Genomic DNA, 24,083 nt, shown 5'->3' with positions numbered 1-24,083 from the left:
TAAACTCCCATTACGGCAAGTGGAGATCTAGTCAGAGCAGAGAGTGGAGCCTGGAGAGCTGTGCAGTTCAAACTGATGTCAGCTGAAAAGCACTGACTGTACTTGTAGCTAGTGACTAACTCTTCACTAGCTATAATGGGAGCTTAGATCCAAGGCTACATATAGAAATGCATATTTAGCCACCTAAAATTAGATGCCTTCAGTCTGCAGCTGAAACACTGGTATTTCAAAGAAATATCTCCAGAACCTTCCTATATTCAGGCTGGGTTTACAGTGTGGAGCTTGCGGTGGAAAGAAGGAATAAAGGAGGAAATTAGAGAAGATAAAAGGGAAGATTAACTGATCAGAATACATAGGAAGAAAAATAAGATATGAAAAACAGACTGAACACTTTATAATGAATAAATATAGTAAATTATAAACATTCACCTCCCAAAATGTGTGAAGTCAGTCAAGGTAGAATAAAACTTAAAAGAATGTTTAGCACAAAAGCAAGAAAACAACCAAAACAAAAGCATTATATAGCCGTGTCTGTTTGTCCAAATAGAGATATTAGATCTACTTAAAATTCAACACATTTTAAACAGTGACAGAAAAATTAAATTTTCATAATGTTTGTAGTGTTTTAGGGAAAGTGATCTGAATTAATGCATTTCCTTTTCCACCTGTTTTTTAATTTTCTGCTGCAGAAGGCGATTAAACAGGCCTGGTTTGCTTTTTAATAAAACTTTTGCCAAGTTTAGTTTATTCTGGGAATGACACATTCTAGAGGCCTAGTATTTATAAACCTAACAAAATGGCCATGACAGTAATGCTGGCTGTTCTGGAGAAAAGCAGCACAATAAAATAAGCTTTTTCAGCAACAGCTTTTTGTAGTATCACTGACTGCCTCTTTAAGAAATGGAGGAGACTAGGGCCATGAAGCCCTGTTCAGTTATCAGACTTTAACTGAGGAGAAGGTCAGGCAGTTTCCATAAAAGGTTGAGAGCACTCTGTTAGGAGGTTAATTCTTATGGCCAGTCTTAGAGCAGAAAGAACCAATCTAAGTAACAGACTTCAGGATTGCTACAGCTTATTCTGATCAAGGGAATGACCTTGTTTTGTGCTTCTTCACAATTTTTGCTCGAGTTAATAAAACTGAATTTTAAGAGATGGTCCTAAAAAGGGCTGCAGAGTGCCTCTGCTGTATTGCAAAAGTTACTACAGGATCAAATAGATGTAGCTGAGCTAGCTTTAATTCAGTGCAGTACATCTTTCTTACATCTTACTGATGTAAGAAAAGCTGCAGCAGCAGGGCTTTAGGGCCAATTTACCCAGTCAACAGTCCTCAAATCATGGACAAGATTTCTCCAACATGCCAAAGGCAGGAAATGAGTATTCTACAGGCAATACAGTGAAGGCTTAAACTCCTCACTATTTCTTTACCATATTAGAAGCGGATTTGCCAAATCTCTGGCCAACTCTTACATAAACCTACCTGTAAAGGGGAGAAGAGAGGGAGTCGGTTCTACAAAATCTCCAAGGACATTCATGCACTCTGTTTATTGCTGTAAGCTATAAGAAGGGCAGCTCCTACTTACAACTATTTAGGAATGAGATAGCTCCAAATCAAGGAGCTACAGCCACGTTCCACCGTCACCCTCTCTCCTCAGCATCTTATTACAACACAGAAGAGAATCAGGTCCCTACTGCAGCTGTACTCTTGCACAGCTGACTCCTACCAGCGTTATTATTTTTAGTTTGACTGGGGACACCTGGAAATGCAAAGATCTATGCAACATGTCATCATGTAATATCTCAACATCCAGAAATGTGTAAATGTGTAAATGGAAACAGGTATGAAGTAGTATTTCCCTCCTGGGCTACAGAAAGAGAAGATCACCCAGAGCAGCTTCCCTGGAGGGCTCCAGTAACCATCTTTAACAGGAGTAGAAAAGCTAGAGCACTAAAATTTGTCCAAGAAATAGCTGTCTGGGGTTGCTTGCAAGGAAAGGTTCGTTATTAAGGCTCACAAACTACGCAGAAGACTACAGATGCTAGAGGAGAGTTCTTGTTAATTATAATGTTAAAAGTGTTTTACTGCTTTTTGTTTTTGCTAGTTTGTTCCAGATCTATGCTTTTATGTAAATATTCTTTTATTTCTAATTTCTGCCTACTGCTAAAGCTAATACAGAGTAATTCAGCAAAATAGATTGTTTCCATAGGTGAGGTCATCCTTAAAACTAACATCCGGGATCACTACCGCAGTGCCAGACATCCCTTGTACAATCTAAGATAAGCACAGAATGACAGGGCAATACTTCCCCCGACTGACACAGGAGGCTTAGGATTTGCTAGTGAGCTGCAGTCTTCTTGTGAAAAAAGCCTCTTCCAAAGATCGATACCAGCTAGGAAAGTCCCTTCTGAGGAGGGGATGGTAGATAACATATATAACAGTTATTTATAGCATATATAATAGTTACATTTGGATTTTAAGATGTCCAGTTTGATTGCTTTAATGCCATCTTAAAACAACCAAAACCACATAGAAGACTTTGCAGCAGGAAATCACTTTATTTACTTAGTATTCCAGATAATGGGCAGGTCTGGTGTTGCAAAGTTGAAGCTAACCTTCAAATGAGAGAAAGTCTGTGTTTCACTACTGTAGTCTCAGAATGGATGTGATCTTCCTCTTTTCTCTTGACTCTCCTGAAAGCACTTTAAAAAGTATTTTATTCCTTATTTTAAAGGAAAAAGAAAAGAGGTAAGATTGCTTAACTTTCTTCTCCAGAGACTAACCTTCACAGTGATACTTCATTTCATTTCAAAACATGAAGTATTTATGACTCATTCTGATTTACATACGTTTTCTTATTTTATTATGAAAATGGCAATTTTCCTCCAGAGAGGCATATAACATGGTCTCTTATTATGTCAAGTAACATTTAATAGCCCTTAGCTGCAACTTGGGACTGTTATAAAATGTGCTCAAGATGAGTCATCTTCATTCATTTATTCTGCAATAGGAGGAATTCATGAATGAGTGATCTGCTGTAATTCACTTCTGCAAAGAGAGCCCATTCATACATTTCAAACCTGGTTTTCTGAATCACTGTGATGTAGCTGATTATTTCACTTTAACAGAAGAAAATCTTGGCTTAAGGAAAGTTTCCACAGAAGTCTGAACATTTCTACTATGTGAAAACAGTTTTATAGATTTAAGAGCTCTTCTAAAAATATACATTTTGGTCTAACACATGGATACACAGGCAGATGTCTTCCTATCTATTTAGCAAGCAAAACACACAACCTTTGGAAAGTAAAAGGCTGACAAATGGTTTAAATTGAAGTTGCGTCAAGAGTGGGCAGAAGTCATGACTATGCAAAAAGAACACTAGACAGCCAAAACAAAGTATTTTTTTAAAATAAAAAACTGATCGTTAGCACACAGAAGAGCTCATGTAAAACTATTTCTTATATAAAATACGTACAATAGAAAAGCAACTACGACATAGAACTGTTAAATGCAGAAATACAAAGCAATGCTGGATTTGTTATTTTACAGAAATATGTATGTAATACATCAAGAAAAAATACACAAATCATTTTAAGTCATCAAAACTCTGACAAACAGAGGAATGGGACTCAACAAGGAAGAAGGACCCCTCAACAACAGCGCTCTTTTGCCAAGCTTCGAGATTTCAAACCAGGAAATAATCACAAGAGCCTTTTCATCCCATCGTAACTGCCATGGAAAAGGCACGCATTAAGAAGTTATTTGTCACTTCTCACAGTTCCAAAATGTTCAAGGCTTTACAGACCATCTGTGAGAGTTAAGACCAGCAAACAGCCAGGAAGGCAGTACAGAGATCTGAGTACAGGTGCAGTATTTGCTTCAGAAGCTTACCCCACAGAAGCACGCAGCTCCAGTAGTTGGTGCTTTGAGTTTTCAGTACTTCACAGATTAGAGTGAATATTTTAGAGCTGTCCATAACACACTCTCCTTTTTCCCGGAGAGACATTGACTCTAGTTGTTTTCAAGTTGAGTAGTTTTACCCTATGCATACAACATCCAAAATAAGATCAGTACTCTTTAGAAGTAAAATAACTATGACGAGTACCAACAAAGACTGATAAAACACCTTAGTGTTCCCAACAGCCGCGGAATATGATGCAAGAAAATACAATTAACACTATAATTGTATTTATATACAACCAACACTGACTTCAGCACGCAGTGCGATCTCAGGGTGAGCCGATTATCAATTAAGCACAAAAGTCAAAGGAACAGGGACTTACCAAATCACCCAAGACAACTGTATCTGTACTTCTGTTGCGACTCCATCTAGAAACGGCTCACTACCCCTCATACCACATGTACATAATTTATAGTTAAACATATGCCCATGCAAATAGCCTCGCAAGAACCTGAAGTTACCTTTTATTATTTCAATCTTTGGTCAATGCATCACATTTCAAATTCTTGCTACTATTTCTAATCTCAAATTATTTCTCCATTTCCCTGGACATATCTTAGCAAGATTTTAATCCAAAAAGATATACTAAAACCAAATATTTGCAAACCAGCATTTTGCTAAGTATAAATTAGAATACAGGCTTAGAAAAATAGTACTTGAAAGTCTTCTATTACTTGAAAAAGATCAAACTCTGTTCAACATTAAGCTGTGTGTTATTTCTAGAATATTGATTATTATGAAATATGAATTAAATGAAGTAGCCAGAACCAGTTCCTTCTAGAAAGCAAACAGAAACTGAGCAACAGATAGATTTGTTTGGTGGTCACTTGGTAGTCTACCGGAAATAAATAGGGTAGTGAATTACACACCTAGCTGTACAAATACCTCTTTGGAAGGGACAGGGGAATACTTGTAACAAAGCGCATTTCCTGGGGGAGGGGGCGAATCCTTTGCTTGTATCTACCCTTTTCACCTGGGTGGATTTTGAGTGTTAGATTAAGATTCAGACATGATATAAGGAAATGACAGATTACATACAACAAAAACTGCATAGTCATGTAATTACAATTTCTCTGTAGGCAATACATGCTGTGTTTTTGCAAAGTAATATGCAGATATATATTTTTAACATATGTAGTACTATCGCTTTTTGCAGAGTACTTCACAGAAAAGGCAGAATATGTATTCTTTCTAGAGATTTTTTTTACAGCTATACACAGTCAGAAGAGACTATAACAATAGGCAAATATTTGCAGAAAAAGAGAGGTTGGAAAAAAGTATTAACAGATATTGTCATAAGTAAATCAACTTCCTACTAATAGCATCTCAACACTAAAATTCAGCTTTCTAGCTTCATTTCTTTATGCCTGTTTTTTTTTTTTAATAAGCCTCCTTGCATGTTCACAATGTTCCCCCCAAATCATATTCATTAGGTATTTCCACACCTTTAAATTCAATTTGACTTGGTAACTGAAAGCACACACTGAAGAAAACAACAGGGAACTGAGGTGAGGTTTCCTTCTCTAGAGTCAGTGCACTAGCCTCTTTTGGCTGTAACCCATTTTGTGACCTGGGCATCCACTTTTTTTTATATGTGTGTATGTGTATATATATATACACACACACACATATATATATACACACACATATATATATACATACACATATACATAATTTATCAAGGGCAAACTATGTTTGAGAAGCTGTGGCAGAGCAAATAACAGCCACCAATACCATATTACTCTCCACAGCGTATGCTCTCTGTGAAACTGTTCACTTTGTATAAATCTATATGCAAAAGCTGTTGAGAAAGTAGACTTTCCTCTCACTAGTTGCAATCCATATAATGAAAAAGCACAGCATCAATTTTTGAAGGAGTTTCTTCTTTAAGCCAGGGAGATCCAGCAATTCAAGAACAAGTCAAAAAGGTAGAAAGATCTGTCTGGCATAAAGACTCGTATGAAACAAACGTCTCAGGAGTGGCAGAAGTAGAAGAGAAAAACTACATTCAAGTGAGTGTGTGTAACTCAGGTTCTGTTCCAAGAGTAATGAACCCGTGAACATGAAAAATCTCCACTAAGTTATGCTCTCTGCTTTACTACAAGACTATAAGCCATGTTTTCATATCCTAGAAGGCAGAAGGATAAGGCAAATATCTGAAGGTTTGAAAAAGCTGTGGAACTGATTTGAGGTTTAGGTCCCTAGATCGTCAGTTCCAATTTTCAGGAAAGTTGTAAAGAGCATAACTGAGCTTAGGCTTAATGAGTCCCAGGAACAACTGCCTAGCTAGTAACTACTCTCAGATTTAAAGCATGAAGACTTCAGCCTTTGATGTCAACCACAACAGAGAGATGGCTGTTCGAGAGGGACAAGGCAAGGACAAAAGCACGTACCTGTATGTATCCTGAAAGGTTAGAACTGTATCTATACATACAGAGAATTAATATTTTTGCAGTTCATCACACAGACTTTCTACCTGCAAGATTACCAGGCAAGGAAAGTGTCAATTCATTCACCTCCTCCCCCAAGCCTATTTGATAAATCAAAATTAAAATACAAGGTATGCTGTATTTTGTACCACAGACTGAAAACACATCATCTGTTTTTCACCTAAATTGCAAGACACAAAATCCACTATGTTCCTCTCAGACATTGTGAAATAATTATTACACAGCTGTGTTTCAAATAAGCGTCACAAAACTGAGCTGCAATAGCAATTGATCGTGGCTCAAAAGAAGCAATATAATACTGTGCAACCAGCACAGAGTTTTGAAGAATGGTTCTAATGAACATGTAAGCTTCAAGAATTGTCGACATAAATTATAATCCAAGGCTTCCCTTTGATCAGTTATCTTGTGGCTAAAGGACCTGCCTAGGACACTGGAAACCAGACTTTGGGCTCGCCTCAGACTTCAGAGAGGGGGAAAAAGGAGCTTGAAGCCCCTTGCTTCAGCTTCTCAAGACAGTGTCTGTTGAAGCTGAACCAATGTCCAGAAAAAGAAAGTGCAGGATTCATTGGCCCAGCAGAGAAAGTGACTCAGTGCTGCATTTGTGGATAGGCTCTTATAACACAATAAAGTGATAGTCTAAATAACAGTAACATTTGACTGCTCATTTCTTGCAGCCCTAGATGGCCTTAATTTTTGTAGCTATTCCGATTTGGTATAGAAAATGACATCTGTATAGAAACAACATCAGTATAGAAAACAAACTGCCTGTTACATATGGCGATGTAATGTTTGGATGTATTTTGAAGCTGAATCTTGCTGGAACTTAAAAAGGAGACAATTTGGCCCCTAGAGATAACTAGCAGTGGGGTAACAGACAGCTACTAGTAGGGTAGCAGGATAACAAATAACTGATGATGGGATGGGCAAAATAACGTCCACATGATAGCAAAGAATAAAAAAAAAAATCTAAACTCAACCCAAATTAACAACTGTAACTTTTAACTCAAGGTCTGTGAAATAAATGAGCTTAACCAAAAGCTGTTACAACAGCACTTGCTCATTCGCTCTGTGGACTGAACTAATTTCCCCCCATCCCTGCTGAACGTAATTTAATTTAACCTATTATAGGAAAAAGTGTTTTGCTTATGATAGTCAAGTATAAAACCAAATGACACTCAGCATCTAATCTTTTAGGTCTTTAAATAGACCTTCTATCCAAAACCACTTTCCTCACTGTTTTACCTTCAACATCATGAATCATGAATTGCCTTTTGCCTACCCTGATGCAGAATCAGGAAATATTAAAATAAATATATCAGCTTTACCTGTAATGCACTGAAACTGTCCATCTTCTCTTCTTATTGTAAATGCTTCCCCTGGATTAACTTGCACAAGAATAACCTTAAAAATAAAAGAGTTTTTACAACCATTACACAGGAATACATTACAAAATCCAGTATGCACAAAAAAGTTTTTCTGAAAGAAAAAAAATTTTTTTTGCTGATTAATAAATACACTATTTTCTACTTCACACTGCTTACAGCCTTCATTCCACAGAGAAAAGAGATAGGAGCAAGAACGAGTACAGATATTTCTAACAGGCATTTTTCAAAGAGTCAAGGAGAGATTAACAACTGGGTAAAACAGTACTTCTACAAACTTCTTCTGGACTGCTTAGTGTAATAAAAAAAGCGATTTCTATAGCTTATGTTATTTCAACAACAAATTACATTAGCTTCAACATTAATCAAGCCATTATATAAAGGTTTCATAAGGAAGCCTAGAATTCCCAGTGTTTGAATTTTAATCGTAACTGCTTGGCAAACAGTTTTCAACATATGGGAAGTACTGCGTAATTTCCTTCTTTTCATGGTCTAAGCATGTTTGTAGATTCATTAATGATAAAACATTATTAGAAATAATGACAAAGTAAGTGCACCAGATGCACAGCATGAAACAGTATGTACGTTTTTATTTGTGGAAAGCTAATTATCCTAATTCTGTAAAACTAAGCAGTGAAGAACTGGTAGAAAAGCACACTTAATAGCTGAAATAAACAGAGGAAGTCTGACATGTACCCCAAGAAGATGCCTGCCACCGTTTCAGACTTCTGTAGTCTAATTAAAGCCTGCTTTCCTGTGAGATAAAAAGTTTATAACTACTGAAGAACCCAAATAAAATTATGAAGGGGAAAAAAAAATCAGGTACATCCCATTATGTTCTTTCTGGATACAAACTGTCTTCAGTCTAGCTTGCATGCATCTAAATACAGTATACGTATATCCTCCCCCGATGTGAATTAGGGTGAGACACACACACCCACACCTCTTTAATATCATGGCCAAAAAGGTAGTTGTTAAATTGCTAAAGAAAGTAAAATTGTGCTTGTTGCTGCTTCTTTACAACAAAGAAAAGAAAAACTCAAGTGTTACTCGTTTGAGGAATGCCAAATCTTCCTGTTTTGTTGAACTTTTTCCTTTGCTGCATCTTTCTTCACCACTAATCTGTTCAGGCTACCTTTCTGTGCCTCAGAAAAGAAAGCATGAGGAAAAGGCAAAAATCACACGAATTCCTCCTCCTTTGGTAGGGCAACTTCACAAATTAATCGAAAGATTGTAAGCTCCATCCTATCTGCAACTTTGAGATTTCCTGAATATTCAGCATTTTCAAACTTGGGCCATGTGGTTCAGTGTTCGAATACTGCTTTAGCTCAGTTTTGAGCATAAACTTTAACCAGACCACCTTGCATTGCTTCATATGATGCAGTACTGGGGAAATCCCAGTTCCCCCAGTTACTGGAGAAATCTCTTTAGAAGCCTTAGGCCTTTTGAGGAAATAATATGAACGAGATCACCATTTACATTTTATCATTTTGATAAATCTTCCTGATTTGTATGCAGATATATTTTAGATAAATTCAGTAAAAGTGAGCATATATAGTATGATCTAAACTTAGAGACAAGAGAATCTTAGAAATGCTCTTGAAATAAGACCCTATAAGTCTTCGGAAAATATTGTATTGTCAGAGTTTATCATAAGTGTTTGAAGGAGGCATTTTAGAAACTGGATATCATCTTTAGTGCAAGATAAATGAGGGAAATTTAAGTGGGGGACTTCAGCAATTTTTTCTTCAGACTCCCCAAATTGGCACAGCTCTTTGAAGATGTGTCTTTCATTGATTTACTTTCCCCTCTCTGCTACAATTAAAAACTTTAGCTTGATATATAGACCAGAACAAAAGGACATCAAAGTTTTGCAGGGGTATATGAGAATGCCTCTGTATCTATTAGTAGCCAGATTTGCCCAAGTGTTCTGATCAATTTACAATGCCCAAACTTCTTGGAGGAGCCATTCTGGCTGCAGCACGGGCATGTCAAGGAACATGCACAATTTTCAGTTTGATATTCTTGTTCTCTACAGTATGAACTGCGAGAATTAGAAAAGTTGTAAAGCTGTCAGGTCTTGGTGTAATGGCTGGTGCAAGTCCCATGACTACTGCTTTTGAAGTAACAGGGAATGGGGAGTGACTGGTATTACTTCATTGCTCCCACTTCTTGAATATCAATGCTTGGCTCCCATGGTTGGTAACCTAGGTAATGATGTTGCCTTGGGAACCTGCTGGTTTTTCTTCTCCAGACCTCTGCTGCAGGACATCCGAATTGGTGCTTCCTGCTAGCTAAAGTGAATTGAAGCATGGAGACAGATGCACTGGCCCAACTGCAGCAAGTGGGCAACATACCTCTTGATTTTCTTTTGCAGTGGTTTCCTGTGTGAGAAACCTTTGCTGTTCACTCACAGCTATCTTAGAAGACATAGGCTCAACCCTGCGGTCATGGCATAGCACAGAGAGAGCATGCTTAGCAATGGTTGTGCCATGTGGAGATGGGTCTACTGATGGAGTCCAGCACCGTATCAATGCTCATGATGTCATCAGACTTTCCCTTCTCTAAGGGCATCTCAACTGCACAGCCAACACGGCTGGGAGACTGCCTGACTAAATGCTGCTCCTCTGGCAGATGAATTAGATGCTCAGTTCTCAGGGACAGGAAATAAATCCTTTTTTCTCTGGAATATCTGCTTGCTGTCTAGTTACATATTTGACTGGCTCCCACATTCAGCCTTACTTCTACATTGTAGCCACAACTGTTCCAAGCCAGGCAGTATTTGTTGGTAAGAGTGCCAAAAGACAGTCTGAATCAGGGCTGAAGTAGTTTCCCAAGTTTCAAAAGTCTTTGTGCTGGGGTAAAGTGTGTCAATGTGACCAGTGCTGGTTCTCTGCCTTTTACTTGCTGCTGAACCCCACAGCATCATCGCTGCTTTGAGAAAGACATTTTTGACACTTACTTGCCTCCCGAGTAGCTGCAAATTGCAATGAGAAAAATTAGAGCTGCACACCTGCAGGAAGACTGATACCCTTCCTGGCCAGGAGAGACATTACTGAACAGAGTGGGTCACCCATAGGGATTCCCTCTTAAATAACAAAAGTCTGCTGCACATAATCAAAGATGCAAGGAAACTTCTCTGAAGAAATAGGTAATGTGAATCTTTCATAGTGTCAGGTGTTAGGCAAATAAGATCTACAGGTTGCTAGTATTTATAGCTTTCCCATCTCATTCCAGCCTTCCCTTGCACAAGCTTGCATATTTCACTCTCCAGCACGCTACCTCGTGAACCCTGACGTCAGTATTTATCAAAATTCGGCCCGTGGTCTTACACGCCAAATACTCTAAAATCTCAGTTTCGTTCCACTGCTGGGCAAAATCCTCATGTTGGCTAGCACTAAATGAAAAGCTTTGGAAAAACTTACGGCTCAGCATCTTCTCCCATGCCTCCTCCTTTGTGTGACAAACCCTGTTGCTTCATTCACAAAAGCTAATATGCATTCTTCCATCTAGATTTCTGCTGCCTGCTCCTCTACAATAATTACAATAACCTGAAAAACTCATTTGTGATTTATCAACCTCAGTGAAAGGCACGCTTAACACAGCCACTTTTCAAATGCCATTTCTTCTTCTAAAGCAACCAAGCACTAAGGACTTCATAGCCCCAACAAACTAAAGGGAACTTGCCCTAGAATCCTACATATGCATCTCAAACACAGCCAGCCATAACAAAACTTAAGAAAATCTAAAAATGTAATTTCTCAATGCTAACATAACTGTGATGACATTTTTTTCCCCTCAAGTTCAGAATATGTTAAGTCACTGCTATTAAGAAATGGAGTATTAGGCCAACAACTAATTTTGTGTCATTTTCACTGGGACTGAAAATTGTTTCCTTTAAACAGCTATTTAATGATGACCCATATGACCTCAGTGCAGTTCCTGATGAAAAACAGTCTGTATCAGCCACATTATCAGCATCTCTTTCCTGGAGAGATTAGCATACAAATTGACGTGGCTGCAGCTATACACTTATCCTAAAAAGTTCTTGCATGAATGAAACAAAATGACCAGCCAATATGACTAAAGCATGAAATACTTGAAACATCAGTTCCTAGAGTTTTAACAGTGAAATCTCATTATCTTTCAGTGGTATTTAATTCACTCTAAAAAGGACATTTTAGATGATTAATCCTGATCTAATGAACATTTTAAACTTTTTTGGTGGTTCAATTAAATAGGAATAGGTTACAGAGAATTTATATTTCTTAGTGCAATGGTAGCCACAAAATCCAGCCTAAAACACAGGAAGGCATTGCAAAAAGGAACAGTACTGATTGAAACCTTTTTTGGTATGGAACATTTGACTTTTTTCCCCTGATATTAAAAACATTCATTTTGCTGCTCAACCATGTTTCAAGGTACATAATCTGGATTGGCAAAGGCCAGTTTCCCCAACAAGACTGAATTGTGCCATATATTAGAAAGTTCAATAGCTTTTTATAGGGTTTTGCTCAATAGGGTTTTTCTGAAATCTCTGTTTAAACTTAGGCAGCTGCTCAGGCCAAATAACATTAGAAATGCCCTCATGGCTGGGTTAGTGGTTCAAATTGGTGGTCCATCTAGACCAGTACTCTTAACGCAATAATTGGAGATACTATGTAGGGACAGCATGTGAACCTGGCCATTTTTTGCAGTTCCTCTCTCCACTGTTCATGAACCTACCTAAACTCTTTGAATCTGCTCATACTGTTTGCCCCCCACACAACCTAAGGCAGCAAGTTCCTGAAGCTCACCTTTCTTTCATCCATTTTAAACCCATCTCCTACTAGTTTCAGGTACTCCCTAGTTCCTGTATATGAAATTTGGTGAACAACAGTTCTGAAGACGTTTTCTCCATCTTATTGTGTAAATTGTAAATCCTGTTTTGCCCCCTCCCTGCCCCTAGTCTCTGCAAACTTCAGTCGCAGTGTTTTTAGTCTGTACGACACCTGCATCATCCCCTTGACTGCTTCAGCAGCACCTAAACCCACCTCTACATTAGCAAATTAAGCGGTGCTCAGGAACGTTCCTGGGCTCTGAGAAACAACGACCAGTGATGATAAACTGTTACAGTGATCCTTAGCACAATTTTGCCTTGCATCAACAAGTATTCTCCCAAACAATTCTGAAATTCTGATTTGAAATTCTGATTCCCGGGACCATTTTTAATGCCCATTTTGCACACAGATGCACATTCGGGAGTGTGAGATAGTATACTAGAACAGACTCGCTCCATGATGGCTAGCCTCAGTCTCTGGGAACATTCCTGAGCGCATTTAAGTTACTAATACATAAACACTGCCTGATGGTAGGCTGAAGAAGCATTAAAATATTTTGCCTTTTTGAGGGACCAGTTAAAGGACACCCTCTTTGAAAATCTATTCCAGATGTCAATTTGAGTCAGTTTTATAAGAAAAATAGGTTTATAAAAATAATTCTACATAAAACAATTTTTAGATTTCTCTCCAAAGAATTCCATATTAAAGTATAACTTTATTGCAGCTCAAGTCATAAGATCAAGTGCTACAGAGATATCTAAAAAAGATTTTGACATACTATCAATTTTAACAACAGATGTAACAATAATTAAGCAATAATTTATTCTGAAGATCTCATACATGATGTAGCTTCACTCTATCAGCATGAGCTAGGGATGAGAAAAAATATTCTGATTTTTCATCTGAAGAGTGTAAGGCAGTACTAATGTTCAAAAAACAAAAAAATTTAATGCTTATTTTGTAAAGAAACTCCGCTATCTGCAAGAGAATCTAGAGAATGTTTTCAGGTACTGAACCAAATTGAGAAATGAATGCTTTTTCAAGTCTTCATTTTATTTCTAACTCTGAAAAAATGAATTTGATAAAAAAAATGGCTGAAATTGGGAAAAAGTTAGAAGACTAAGGATACAAATGACAAAACACAGAAAAGAGACCTGTGCAAGGCAGAGCTGCTGCCATCTCAAGTTAGAGGGCTGCCCCCAAAAAAGCAAAGTTTCAGATCAAATGGTAATGCCAGAAAGACCTAGAAGAAGCTTTTATCAGCCCAAAGTAAAGGCTGCAGAGGCCAAAATAAGATTCCTATACATATTTCTCTCCACTGATATGATCGCAGCAATGTCTTTCAAAGGCAGAATGGCAACAATGTCAAATACAGCTAATTTATGTCTTACAAATCCTTGTCTTTATGAATACAGCACACTTTCTTAAACAGCCTGTTTTCATCAAGTCAGATGAAGATGCAGGTTAACATAGTTGTTCTTTGGAGCAAACGACCGACAGAGTGGTGCTTAAGATATAGAACTAGCTAATCCTGTTTCAAATGTTAGCTTGCACACTAACTAAATAAGGCCAAAAAGCCCATTAACTGCATCAAGATAACAATTAAAAATGACCCTTCACTCGCTCAGTAAGATGCACACTCGGGCAAGCTACTCTACTTCCATATCCATACTAACAGAAGCACCAATGTATTAGCAGAGTGCCAAGTGTCAAGGTAATTTCAGCCAGCTGAGAAGAAAGAAAGGCAGTGTAAGACTGTGGCACCACAAGTGTGCATTTACTTTACAACCTACAGGGGAAAGTTTTCCAAATGCCAAGAAAGTCACAAAAACATGATAAAGGATAGACAGGCTTGCACAATTAATGACTGCTCACTGCAGCCACTACACACCTGTCTCCACCAGTGGTTTGTAAGCAAGATTGGAATAAAACCTATGGACTTTACCATGAAGTATCAATGCCAAAGTTGGGTTAATCCTGGTCCTAAGCCCTAGCCGAGGTGAAAAGCTCGCAGAGCAGGGAAACAAAAAAAGCTTAAGCCTAAATCATAAGCTGTGACATAGTAGAAACTGTAAATACAACTAGAGGTTAAAGATATTTCTATCCCTGAGGAGGAAATAAAAGGGAAGTCATACTTTCTAATAGGTAAAACCTGAAAGTTGTCATTCAGATCTTTAAAAAAAGGGTTCTTAGTTGTCTGTCAGGATTTACTCACTACCTAGTAAGAGATGCCTCACTGCAAGTTTTACACATTTCTGTTCTTTTGCTCCCCATTACATGCATGCAGAGGAAATTCTCTGAATAGATCTCAAAGGCTAAAGAATGAGGCTCCCTCTCCAAACACACACGTGTGTATGCACACATGCATGTGATACAGCCTTGCTCCAAGGAAAGTAAGTCAGAAACAGGGAAAACAGCACCTCAAAAATATTCTGTTTCTTCTACCAACTATAAATACAGTTGATCTGTAAGGGAAAAGAGATTTTGGGGGAGGGGGGAAACTATGCAAAAGATTATCGCTATTGTACGACGCATCCAAAGATTTTGAACATATTATTCAGAATCTAGAAGTCTAAATTTAAAGTAAAAAGTAAATGACTGCCTAGAAGTACAGTGAGGATCTTTAATGCAGGCACAAAAGCAGTAAAATCCTGAATTAAGAGAGTTGCTAACCTTCTCCCCCACCCTGCTGCACACAGGTATAAAGATCTACCTGACTTGTGGAAGTATTTGCAGATCACAGGTTTGAACAAGATTTATAAAGAAAAGACTAGTCTAAACTTACCACACAAGGATGATTCTTAGTATTGTTTAAACTGTGGTTTTATAATGTGTAATACCTGTATTCTTAAAAGGAGAGGACTGAAATACAGTCCTAACTCTTCTGCGCCAACGCAAACTCCAAGAGATTCAGTTAAGATGTAGCCAAATTTTGTTTACAAGTTTATTGTTCACAGTCACATTTTCAAATCTTTTGTAGCAGATAAACTACTCTCCCAAATAAGTGCTTTTATACCTGAAAGATTCTGTATGTGTAAAAAAAAGTTATTAGAAACTTAGTTGTATTATATATAACACCATTTAAAAACCATTTAGTTTTCCTAACACCTATGGGTTGATTTCTAACCAGTGAAGTCTTAGTTGAAGAAAAAAAAAATAAATCAAAATTATCATTTTAGAGTTGGTGGGATACAAGACCAAAATTTTTGTATTTGCATTAAAGAAAAACTCATAAATGTCAAGCTCCTTATTTTATGCCTCTGCAAAACATATACGCTCTCAAACACATCCATCAAAGATTATCAGCCTTTTGAAACGGAAAAGGAAAAAAAAGTTCATTTTTTAATCCAGGCTAAAAAACAAAACAAAACCAAAAAATACATTACGCTACATAGATTGCATCACGTGGGAAGTTGTGGGATAAGCACACGTGAGAACTGCCACTGTGTTCTTTCCACAGGTGAGCACTGTCTTATCACCGCACAGACAAGAAAACTAAAGGAACAGGGGTGAATTTCACTGTAAAGAGATATTTCGAATCCTTCCCCTTCCCCAGCCCCACCACCTAACACTGAAGGGGGAGAGGAACTGAACGAGTTACTTGATACCTTCTTTTTAGAAGTCAGTTACGCTTCATGAATTCACATATTCCAGAATGAGTGAAATCTGGGAAAATTTTCCAACCAAATTAAAAGCCTCTGAAAATACATAGGAACGCTAATAGATCTATCACTAAATATATCAAGATAAAACAATGCAATCCCTTAGCAGGGAAACACAAACTCAGGTTTTGGCATAGTTATTAAAAATCTTGAAAATGTGGGGAAGTTGGTAAGGTGGCAAGGAGAAAGTGGGGGAAAAACCCAAAGACATTACTTTAATTTTATGCATTGCAAAGTCATATACAGTATGAAGAAGAATATATTACAACTGTAGTTATGGCATATTTGAAAGAAAAATATAATAAGGGACAACAGGAAGGATTACAAATTGGAACAAAACAGTACTACTGAAAAGCAAAGCTCTGGTTTTGTCCCATTCCATTGTACTCAAAAAGATAACATGTTTCTAAACAGATCTCTGAAACCATAATTTAGAAAAGGATCAATCAACCAATCTACTTCTATAAAAGCAGAAACAATACTCTTTCCTGAGGTGTTTTACTAGGAAGCATAGACAAGAGCTTCAGGGTTGTGGGGTTGCTTCTTCTAAATAAAGACATCTATATTTAGCATTATATGGTTATAGGTGCTGAATAAGTAGCAAACAATTGTCAAAAAAATCATGAATGATGGAAAGACTATGTATTAAAATCTCCTCTCTGAATGCACTAGTAAAATTACAGCAACATAAAAAAAGACAGCAGGGCTTTGTCTAAAAATACTGCCAGTGAAATTAGCTCAGCAGTACTGATGAGAAGTATTTTTAGTCAAAAGGACAAAGGTAAATTCAGTTTTCAATTTTAAACAATTCACAAAATTCAGAAAAAATTCCAGCTAATGCTCTTGGTCATTCTGACTTCAGAAATTTTTAAAACACTCAACTAAACCCATTCAGAGGGTGGTACAGCCAAGTCCTTTTTAAGATGTATACTGTATCTTTAACAGCCTGTCTGCAATGAGATTAAAAAAGAAAAACTGGGTGTATTTCTGCATTTTGTCTTGGAAAGGGTGAAGATAACACAACCCACAACTTCTAGGCAAAGCCCCATTCATGCTCTGTCATTAGGGTATGTATTCAGAACAATTACATTTTCCTCTGCAAATAGCTCCATCAAGATGATAATTAGCAGCATGCTTAATCTAGTAATCCACTGCAAAAGCCTCAGCACTTTCACTTACTGTTGCTCGCATCCTTTTATTTCTCTCATTCAACTGGTGCTACCCACAGTGGCAAAAGATGAAGAAAGATGCAACAGTCACCACTCTGGATGCTCCAATCTGTTCCATTCACTAAATCCCGAGGTAATCGTCGTGGATGTGCCGGGCACCGACCTCCCTTCATTTCACAGGGCACCTTACCCTAAACGCCATACCAGAGTAGCTCACTTTATCTTCCTTTCTAGCTGTGCATCCATAAAGCATGCGGAGCCAGGATGTGAAAGGTAGGATCAATTATCAATATAGTCAGCAATACCTACCTCAAGCCTTCCTTCCTATCAAATTAGCCAACATACAGTGAGCTTCCTGCTGTACACGAATGTATCATGTCACCATAGCAACTAAATCAACAAATAGCTACTGCAGCATCTGCTTTGGGATCATCTAACATCAGTCAACAGAAGGTTCGGATTTAAGAGAACAAAGCTTCCAAACATATTCAATTTTATAACTGTATTTTTAATTTAGCCTCCTGATTCCCAGATAGGCTACACAAGCTGAGAACAAACCAACTTCTGACTTCACACTTGAAGACATGATGCAGCTCATGACTTAAGTTTGCAAGCAAGCCAAAAGGGAGGGGGGGAACGACACACTGCGTTACAGAATAAAGAATATGTCAAAAATGGTCATCAACTGCATATATATTTTATTACACTTGTTCTTAAATACTTTGTACTGTGCGTTTTTCAGGTACATTAGGAGACATAAAAAAAAGTACATTCCCCAAAACTGCTTTATAGTTCACTACTTACATACAACTGCCTTAAGTAAGGCCGTAACCACAAAGACTTGTTATTAGATATTCATATTTAAGACATTTCAGCTGGCTGGCTAAGGATGGCTTCCCTCTATTACTTTCCACTGAAGAAGTGAACTGAAATCACCCAATACTGGGTTTTTGGCAAGCTCACATCCACCTTCTTTAATCCAACAGTAACTGGGGTCCATTGGCACACTCTCACCTGCAAAGAGGCAGCTGTGTAGGGAGGCACACTCATCCCTCCCTTCCCAGAAGGGGTTACTTCAAATACCACATATGCAGCAGTCAGGTTTAAGTCTCAACCCATAGGCAGACAATATATGAAACAAGTCTTCATAACAACTTGGTAACTGGAATGTGACATTAGATTACTGGTTAAATATTACCTGAGGTATAGAAAACTTAAAAAGTGTTTCGACAGTAATGTCTTCAAAAGTAATAAATATATAATGTAAGCATATGCACACATACCTGCTTTTATATAAAGCGACTCAAATCTACAGTCCAATAAAAAGGCCCCAACAGTAATTTTCCACTAGCCTAAGTTCAAATGTTAGGAACATAACTTGAAAAGCATGGAATTCTTTACCAAGTAAACATTTTCTAGGCTCATGATACCAGTTAACCAGAACCACTTTTTAAAATCTGAAATATTTATTTTTAGGATTCAAAGGGGCTACTTTTCCACCAGTGTACAGTCCTTTATTTCAGTCAAAATCACCACACCTAATCCGGCTCTACGAACCATGATCCAATGAACAGGGAAAACTGGACGCAGTGAAGATCCTATTTCTGTTGCAGCTCTGGCACTGACTTACTGGGATTTGTGGGTTTGTCTCCTCTTCTATGCCATAGTTTTCCCAGTTGTAGGACTAGGACAGTAGTATTTGTGGCTTCTTAAAGACTACTGACAAAAGAACACCGCGAGACTTCGGTGCTGTTATTCATTAGTAGCACAGGAACTGCTGGATGGAACCACATCCATGGTCCATCTAAGGTGATGCCAGTCATGAACATAGCACAAATATTTTTCATTGATTTTTGTGTTCCAGATATGCTGTCTATATCATAATGATACTAATGAGTCTATAAACCAGTCCTTCCCAGAATCAAAAGCACTAATATTTAGAAAACTAAACAGACAAATGCAAACGAAACATGTAAAAAGTATTACAGACCATGTAAGAACATAAACTAGGAAGAAAACAACTGGCAAATTAGTAATAAAAAATGAACTAAAATGTCTTCAGTGTTTGCCAATTTAAAACAATTTAATAATTTCATGCTTGTGAAAAATGTTATTTACAACTAACCCTTTCTTAAAGGCATCTTTCAAAGATCAATATAGAAAAATCTTATCAGATTTCCTAAATACTTCCTCCCTCACCATCTATTATGGCAAAACCTATAAAAGGTTCTCAAAACGTTGAGCTCTGTACTACTTCATACTGCTTCATGGCAGGCTAAGCACACAACATTGCTGTGATATCTATATGGAAAAGTAGTATTAGAAGTTTTTTCTTCTGTCTTAAGTTCTCTTCTGCTTCTAGTATGACTGACAGAAGAAAACAAGCTTCTCATTCTCAATGTCTTAGACATTGATCTTTGTCCAATTAACACAATGTAATGCTCTTAACACTAGAATTCTAATATCTTACATTTCTCACCAAATTTATTTGAGCAAATTCCAATTTAAGTTTCATACAATCACACAATTCTCTACTGTAACATCTGTTAATACCGACCGATAACCTAACTCCTTCACATATGAAGATGCTAAAGGTCAGAGGAGATAGTTTGGGTACTAAAGGCTGTTAACAAATCTTGGTTTTCAGAACTAAGGAAGAATGTTTTGTTTTTTGAACGTTATTTCAGCTTCGACACTTTGGCTGATTCAGGTAATGGCAGCATGTCCCAAAGAACGTGAGAGAAACTTTTCAGTGACAATCTTCTAAAGCCTATGTGTATTTTCAGGAGTGAGAGCAAGCAACTCCCATTGTGTCATTTTTCTAAAACACAGCTGATGGAGATAAAAATCAGCAAACACTTCATCTTTAACACTGTTACAAGATGCTGTCAGCACTACTGTAAGCACTCAGAAGACAGAATATCCCTAGAAGCAACTGGAAACAGGAAGAGGCTGGAAAGATGACTAGAGTGTTTAGTGGCTCTGAGATTTGAAAAACAGTAGATTTCAGTAAGTTTTCACTGCTTTTTGTAGTAAGACCGGTTGGAAAGATCTGAGAACTGCAGGTCACTTATCAGACAAATTGAGGGTGATTTTATTTACAAAATTTCAGAAAGATTCTTACTGTACTCATTATGTGTCCTGTCCATTTCCCCCTCTGCCCCGAAGAAAAAAGGTAATATCAAAAAGCTGATCACAGGTTGAAGAAATAGATGAAAAGCAGGAGCTGTGTTTTGTAAAAATAGAAGGTTTTCTGAGCATAACTACCTTAGGATAAGTGTTAAAATTTGCATCCGTCACTGACAGAGATGCTCAGGACTTCTTACTAGCACCTAACAGCGTCAGTGCATGTTCCATAAGCGTCTGTGTCATTCATTATTACTGAGAAATATTTACATTTTTAATCTACTTGTTGTTTCTGCTTTGTCTCTTTGCTTTTGCATTCTGCAATTCTCACAGCTTGGCTAAGCAGTCTTGATTTCTCTCATTTACAGCAAGCCCAATCTGTTTCATTAGCACTGAAACAGTCTGTGGTTAGTAGCAGACACTGTACAGAAGACTTGCTATTTAAAACAGTCCCACTAGAGTAGCTTTAAAATCATAAAACACAAACATAAGGCTAACAGAAGTGTTTCCATGTTTCAGAGAACCTGGATAATGGAACAGAAACATTTGTGCTTCAAAGTTTTAAGCTAATCCTTGTTTACTGAGGATTATAAGGAAAAAATGTTAGGAGCTGTCTCTGAACTTTGGAACTCTGCATCATCTGGTCCTGGTCATTGGTTAGAAACATCAATCTCCATAAATAAGAACTGCAAGACTTTAACCAGATTATTCTCATTTCATGATGGTTTGCTGTTTGAAGTCCACGTGACTTGCTTTACACTGCTAAGCAAAACTGGGTGAGAGATAGAAAGCATACCACATAGCAAAGTGGTAAGGGCTAAGCTTGCAGCTCATACTTTTTAGGGTCTAGCCTCCTCAATAAGCAGGCTTATGCACAGTGCTAATTTGCAGCAGTCCAAAACAGAAATTGGGGACTAAGCTTTCATTTAAGTTGTATCTAGGTGCACGAAAATGTAGAAGACTGTCAATTTAATTTTGGAAAACAGTAAGTAATTTAACAAAGGTTGCTATCTGAACTGAAGATACTTGTGTCCATGACAATTAAAAAAAAAAAAAAAGGAAGAAGTTGCTTAAGTGTTTAAGATGCTACAAATATTTATGTACACACTTAAATGTTAAGAGAATCAACAACTTAGATTTTCTAATACTGCTGTAGAAATCAAGTGTTCAAAAGACCTCAGGCACTTTGCAGATTTTTAACCTGATTCACAACAATTTAAATATTGTATTTAAAATGAAAACTTCTCTTCCTCTAAGTGATCCTGTCTTCTTCACAACTCTTGCAGAGTCAAAATACCCTTGCAATTATTCTAACTGAGCATCAGACCAAAAGACTTTTTCAACTGTATGTATTCTGCAATTTCAGCCCTTTACTGGCAACTGCTGGTACAGCCTGCAACCAAAGTACTGTATGTTGAGTAAGTATTATTCAATGTTCTGCTATGCTAGAAACACTTCTGAAGACTGCCTCCCTTCAGTCTCTCTGAACCAGTCTTAAAGATCCTAGTACTGGGGAGAGGAAGAATTAGTGCTGGTTAGCGCCAATTTGAAACAAGCTAAGCAGTTGTGTAATCTTTATAGTGTCTGCCATTAATATTTTGCCTCCGTACAATACCCAACAATAAAAAGAAATCCCATAATGAATCTTACAAACATTGTGAGAGCTGACTGAAATGAAGAAGCTGAGGCAGACAGCTATAAGATTTGCTAGTGACAACGCAAGTCAATGGCGTACATAAGAACTGAACTTGAGCGTGAGGATTCCAACTTAAGAGAATTTCCTTGTCCGTAATATCTGAACACGTCTGAAAATGCATGCAACCAGTTTGGCGTCCACTGAGAAACGTTTTAAAACAGTCATGATCAACCTGTGGCCTAGCAGCTGAATGTATTATTTCAGAGAGGTCAAAGCTACAATTGATCCTCTATCTCTGTAGGCTGAGAACAGAGCCATTTCAGCACTCATCCTGCTTTCCTTCAGCCCTCTGAGGCACAAGAAAGGAGAATCCAGAGAGCAGGACGGACACCCAGTTCTACTTCTCTCTTCTATAAACAGCAAGTTATCAAAACAGCATGTCACTCATGGAGATCCTCACCAAGCATGCAGCAGTTGAGCTCATTCTGGCTGTGCAGCTTTCTGTGATTTACATTGGAATTACTTCTAGGGCTGAAATAATAGGCGTGCGAGAAAGTATTACTTTCTCCTTTTTTCCCTATCTTGAAAAAAAGATGATTTATTCTAGAAATCGGAACTCAGCTCAACAACGCGGTTTTGATTTGTATTAAAATATAAATACCCTTTAAAAATAATCACTCCACAATGAAATTGTGGCAATGAATAGAAAAATTCAAGTAAGTAGAATCAAACTGATTTTGGACATTTAGCTTCTAAAGAGTTTACAAGATTTACATGCCACTAGCTTAGGAAGTAGATGGATTAGAAAACAAGAGTTCTATATTTAACATTACTTACAACAGCTTAGATTTTTCTTCTCTGATAGAGTAATAAGTTAGGGACTCATTTAAGAGTGTTGAGTAGGTTTTTCTAACTTTTCTACCTTAAACAAGTGCAAAAGGAAGTGCCAAAGGGAGAACTGTATTCTGAAGTTACTCAAAGTACCATTTCAGAAGAGGATTTAGTATGCTAGAGGTTTCAACAGTGCTTCTAAAATATTCTTTCCTTCGAAGTTTTCTCCACACATGCAGCATTGTGAGGAGCTGAGTTTCACTGTACCTCAAAGCACAGTGCGACAGCATGAAACAGAGCTGCAAGAGAAGCTGAAGGCACTTTCCTCAATTTAATCAGGTTGGGGGAAGATGCTGTCACTACTGGACCAAGGGCTCCAAGGGAGATGTTTGCCCCCTCCCCCATCCTTTCCCTGATACCTTCTCCTCCATTTTCAAAAGGAAAGGGAGTGAAATTACGAGGCAAAGATCATATCTGCTGTGGTGTCTAAAGCTGAACCTACTATCTACTTATTCCTGAAGAATGTCACTCTGGGTGCTCTAAAATGTTTTAATTCTGGAATATGCAGAGGGTTAGATGAACTTGGGCCAGTTAGAAACTGAAAAACCTCTAATCATCAGGAAAAGCAGGTTTCAACTACCAAGGGATGCAGAGTTCAGGATTACTTGTTTACAAAAACGTACAATTCCTATGTATTTTTAGAGTAAAGTTTTTGTAGTCGATACACCTTTGCAAAGCAGTCCTCACTCCTTTGTGGTAACTTACAGAGAAGTTACAACAGCCAACTTCTGAGGAGTAACCAGTAAGGGCGTGTAACCAGTAAGGGTGATTTTGTTGGTCTTGGACTTTGGTATTCAGGTCCTGGCTTACTTGATGCAAGTGCTCCACAAAGAAAAGGGGATTGGTCAACATGTCTAAGTGCAAGACACAGCTTAGACATTACTGTAGCCTTCCAAATCTTGCTGGTAAAAGAACACAGACCCGAACTGCATCCACTTGCAACAGATCGCAGAGAGGAACGGGGCTATCTCAATACTTGTAGCTCCACGCA

The 24,083-nt window shown here is 37.7% G+C and overlaps 1 protein-coding gene across 4 annotated transcripts in view; it reads right to left on the bottom strand.

The window, feature by feature from the left end:
• Positions 1–24,083, bottom strand: part of FNDC3A (fibronectin type III domain containing 3A) — a 123,521-nt gene that overhangs the window by 71,962 nt on the left and 27,476 nt on the right. For all 4 annotated transcript variants that reach the window (XM_026108371.2, XM_026108370.2, XM_026108372.2 and 1 more), the window contains exon 3: positions 7,732–7,807. In XM_026108371.2, the coding sequence (XP_025964156.2) occupies positions 7,732–7,807 (76 nt within the window). The remainder of the gene's footprint in view (positions 1–7,731; positions 7,808–24,083) is intronic.

The sequence above is a fragment of the Dromaius novaehollandiae genome, chromosome 1 (genome assembly GCF_036370855.1).
Source record: "Dromaius novaehollandiae isolate bDroNov1 chromosome 1, bDroNov1.hap1, whole genome shotgun sequence".
In the NCBI taxonomy this organism is placed as follows: Eukaryota; Metazoa; Chordata; class Aves; order Casuariiformes; family Dromaiidae; genus Dromaius; species Dromaius novaehollandiae.
This window is presented reverse-complemented; position numbering and strand designations above follow the sequence as displayed.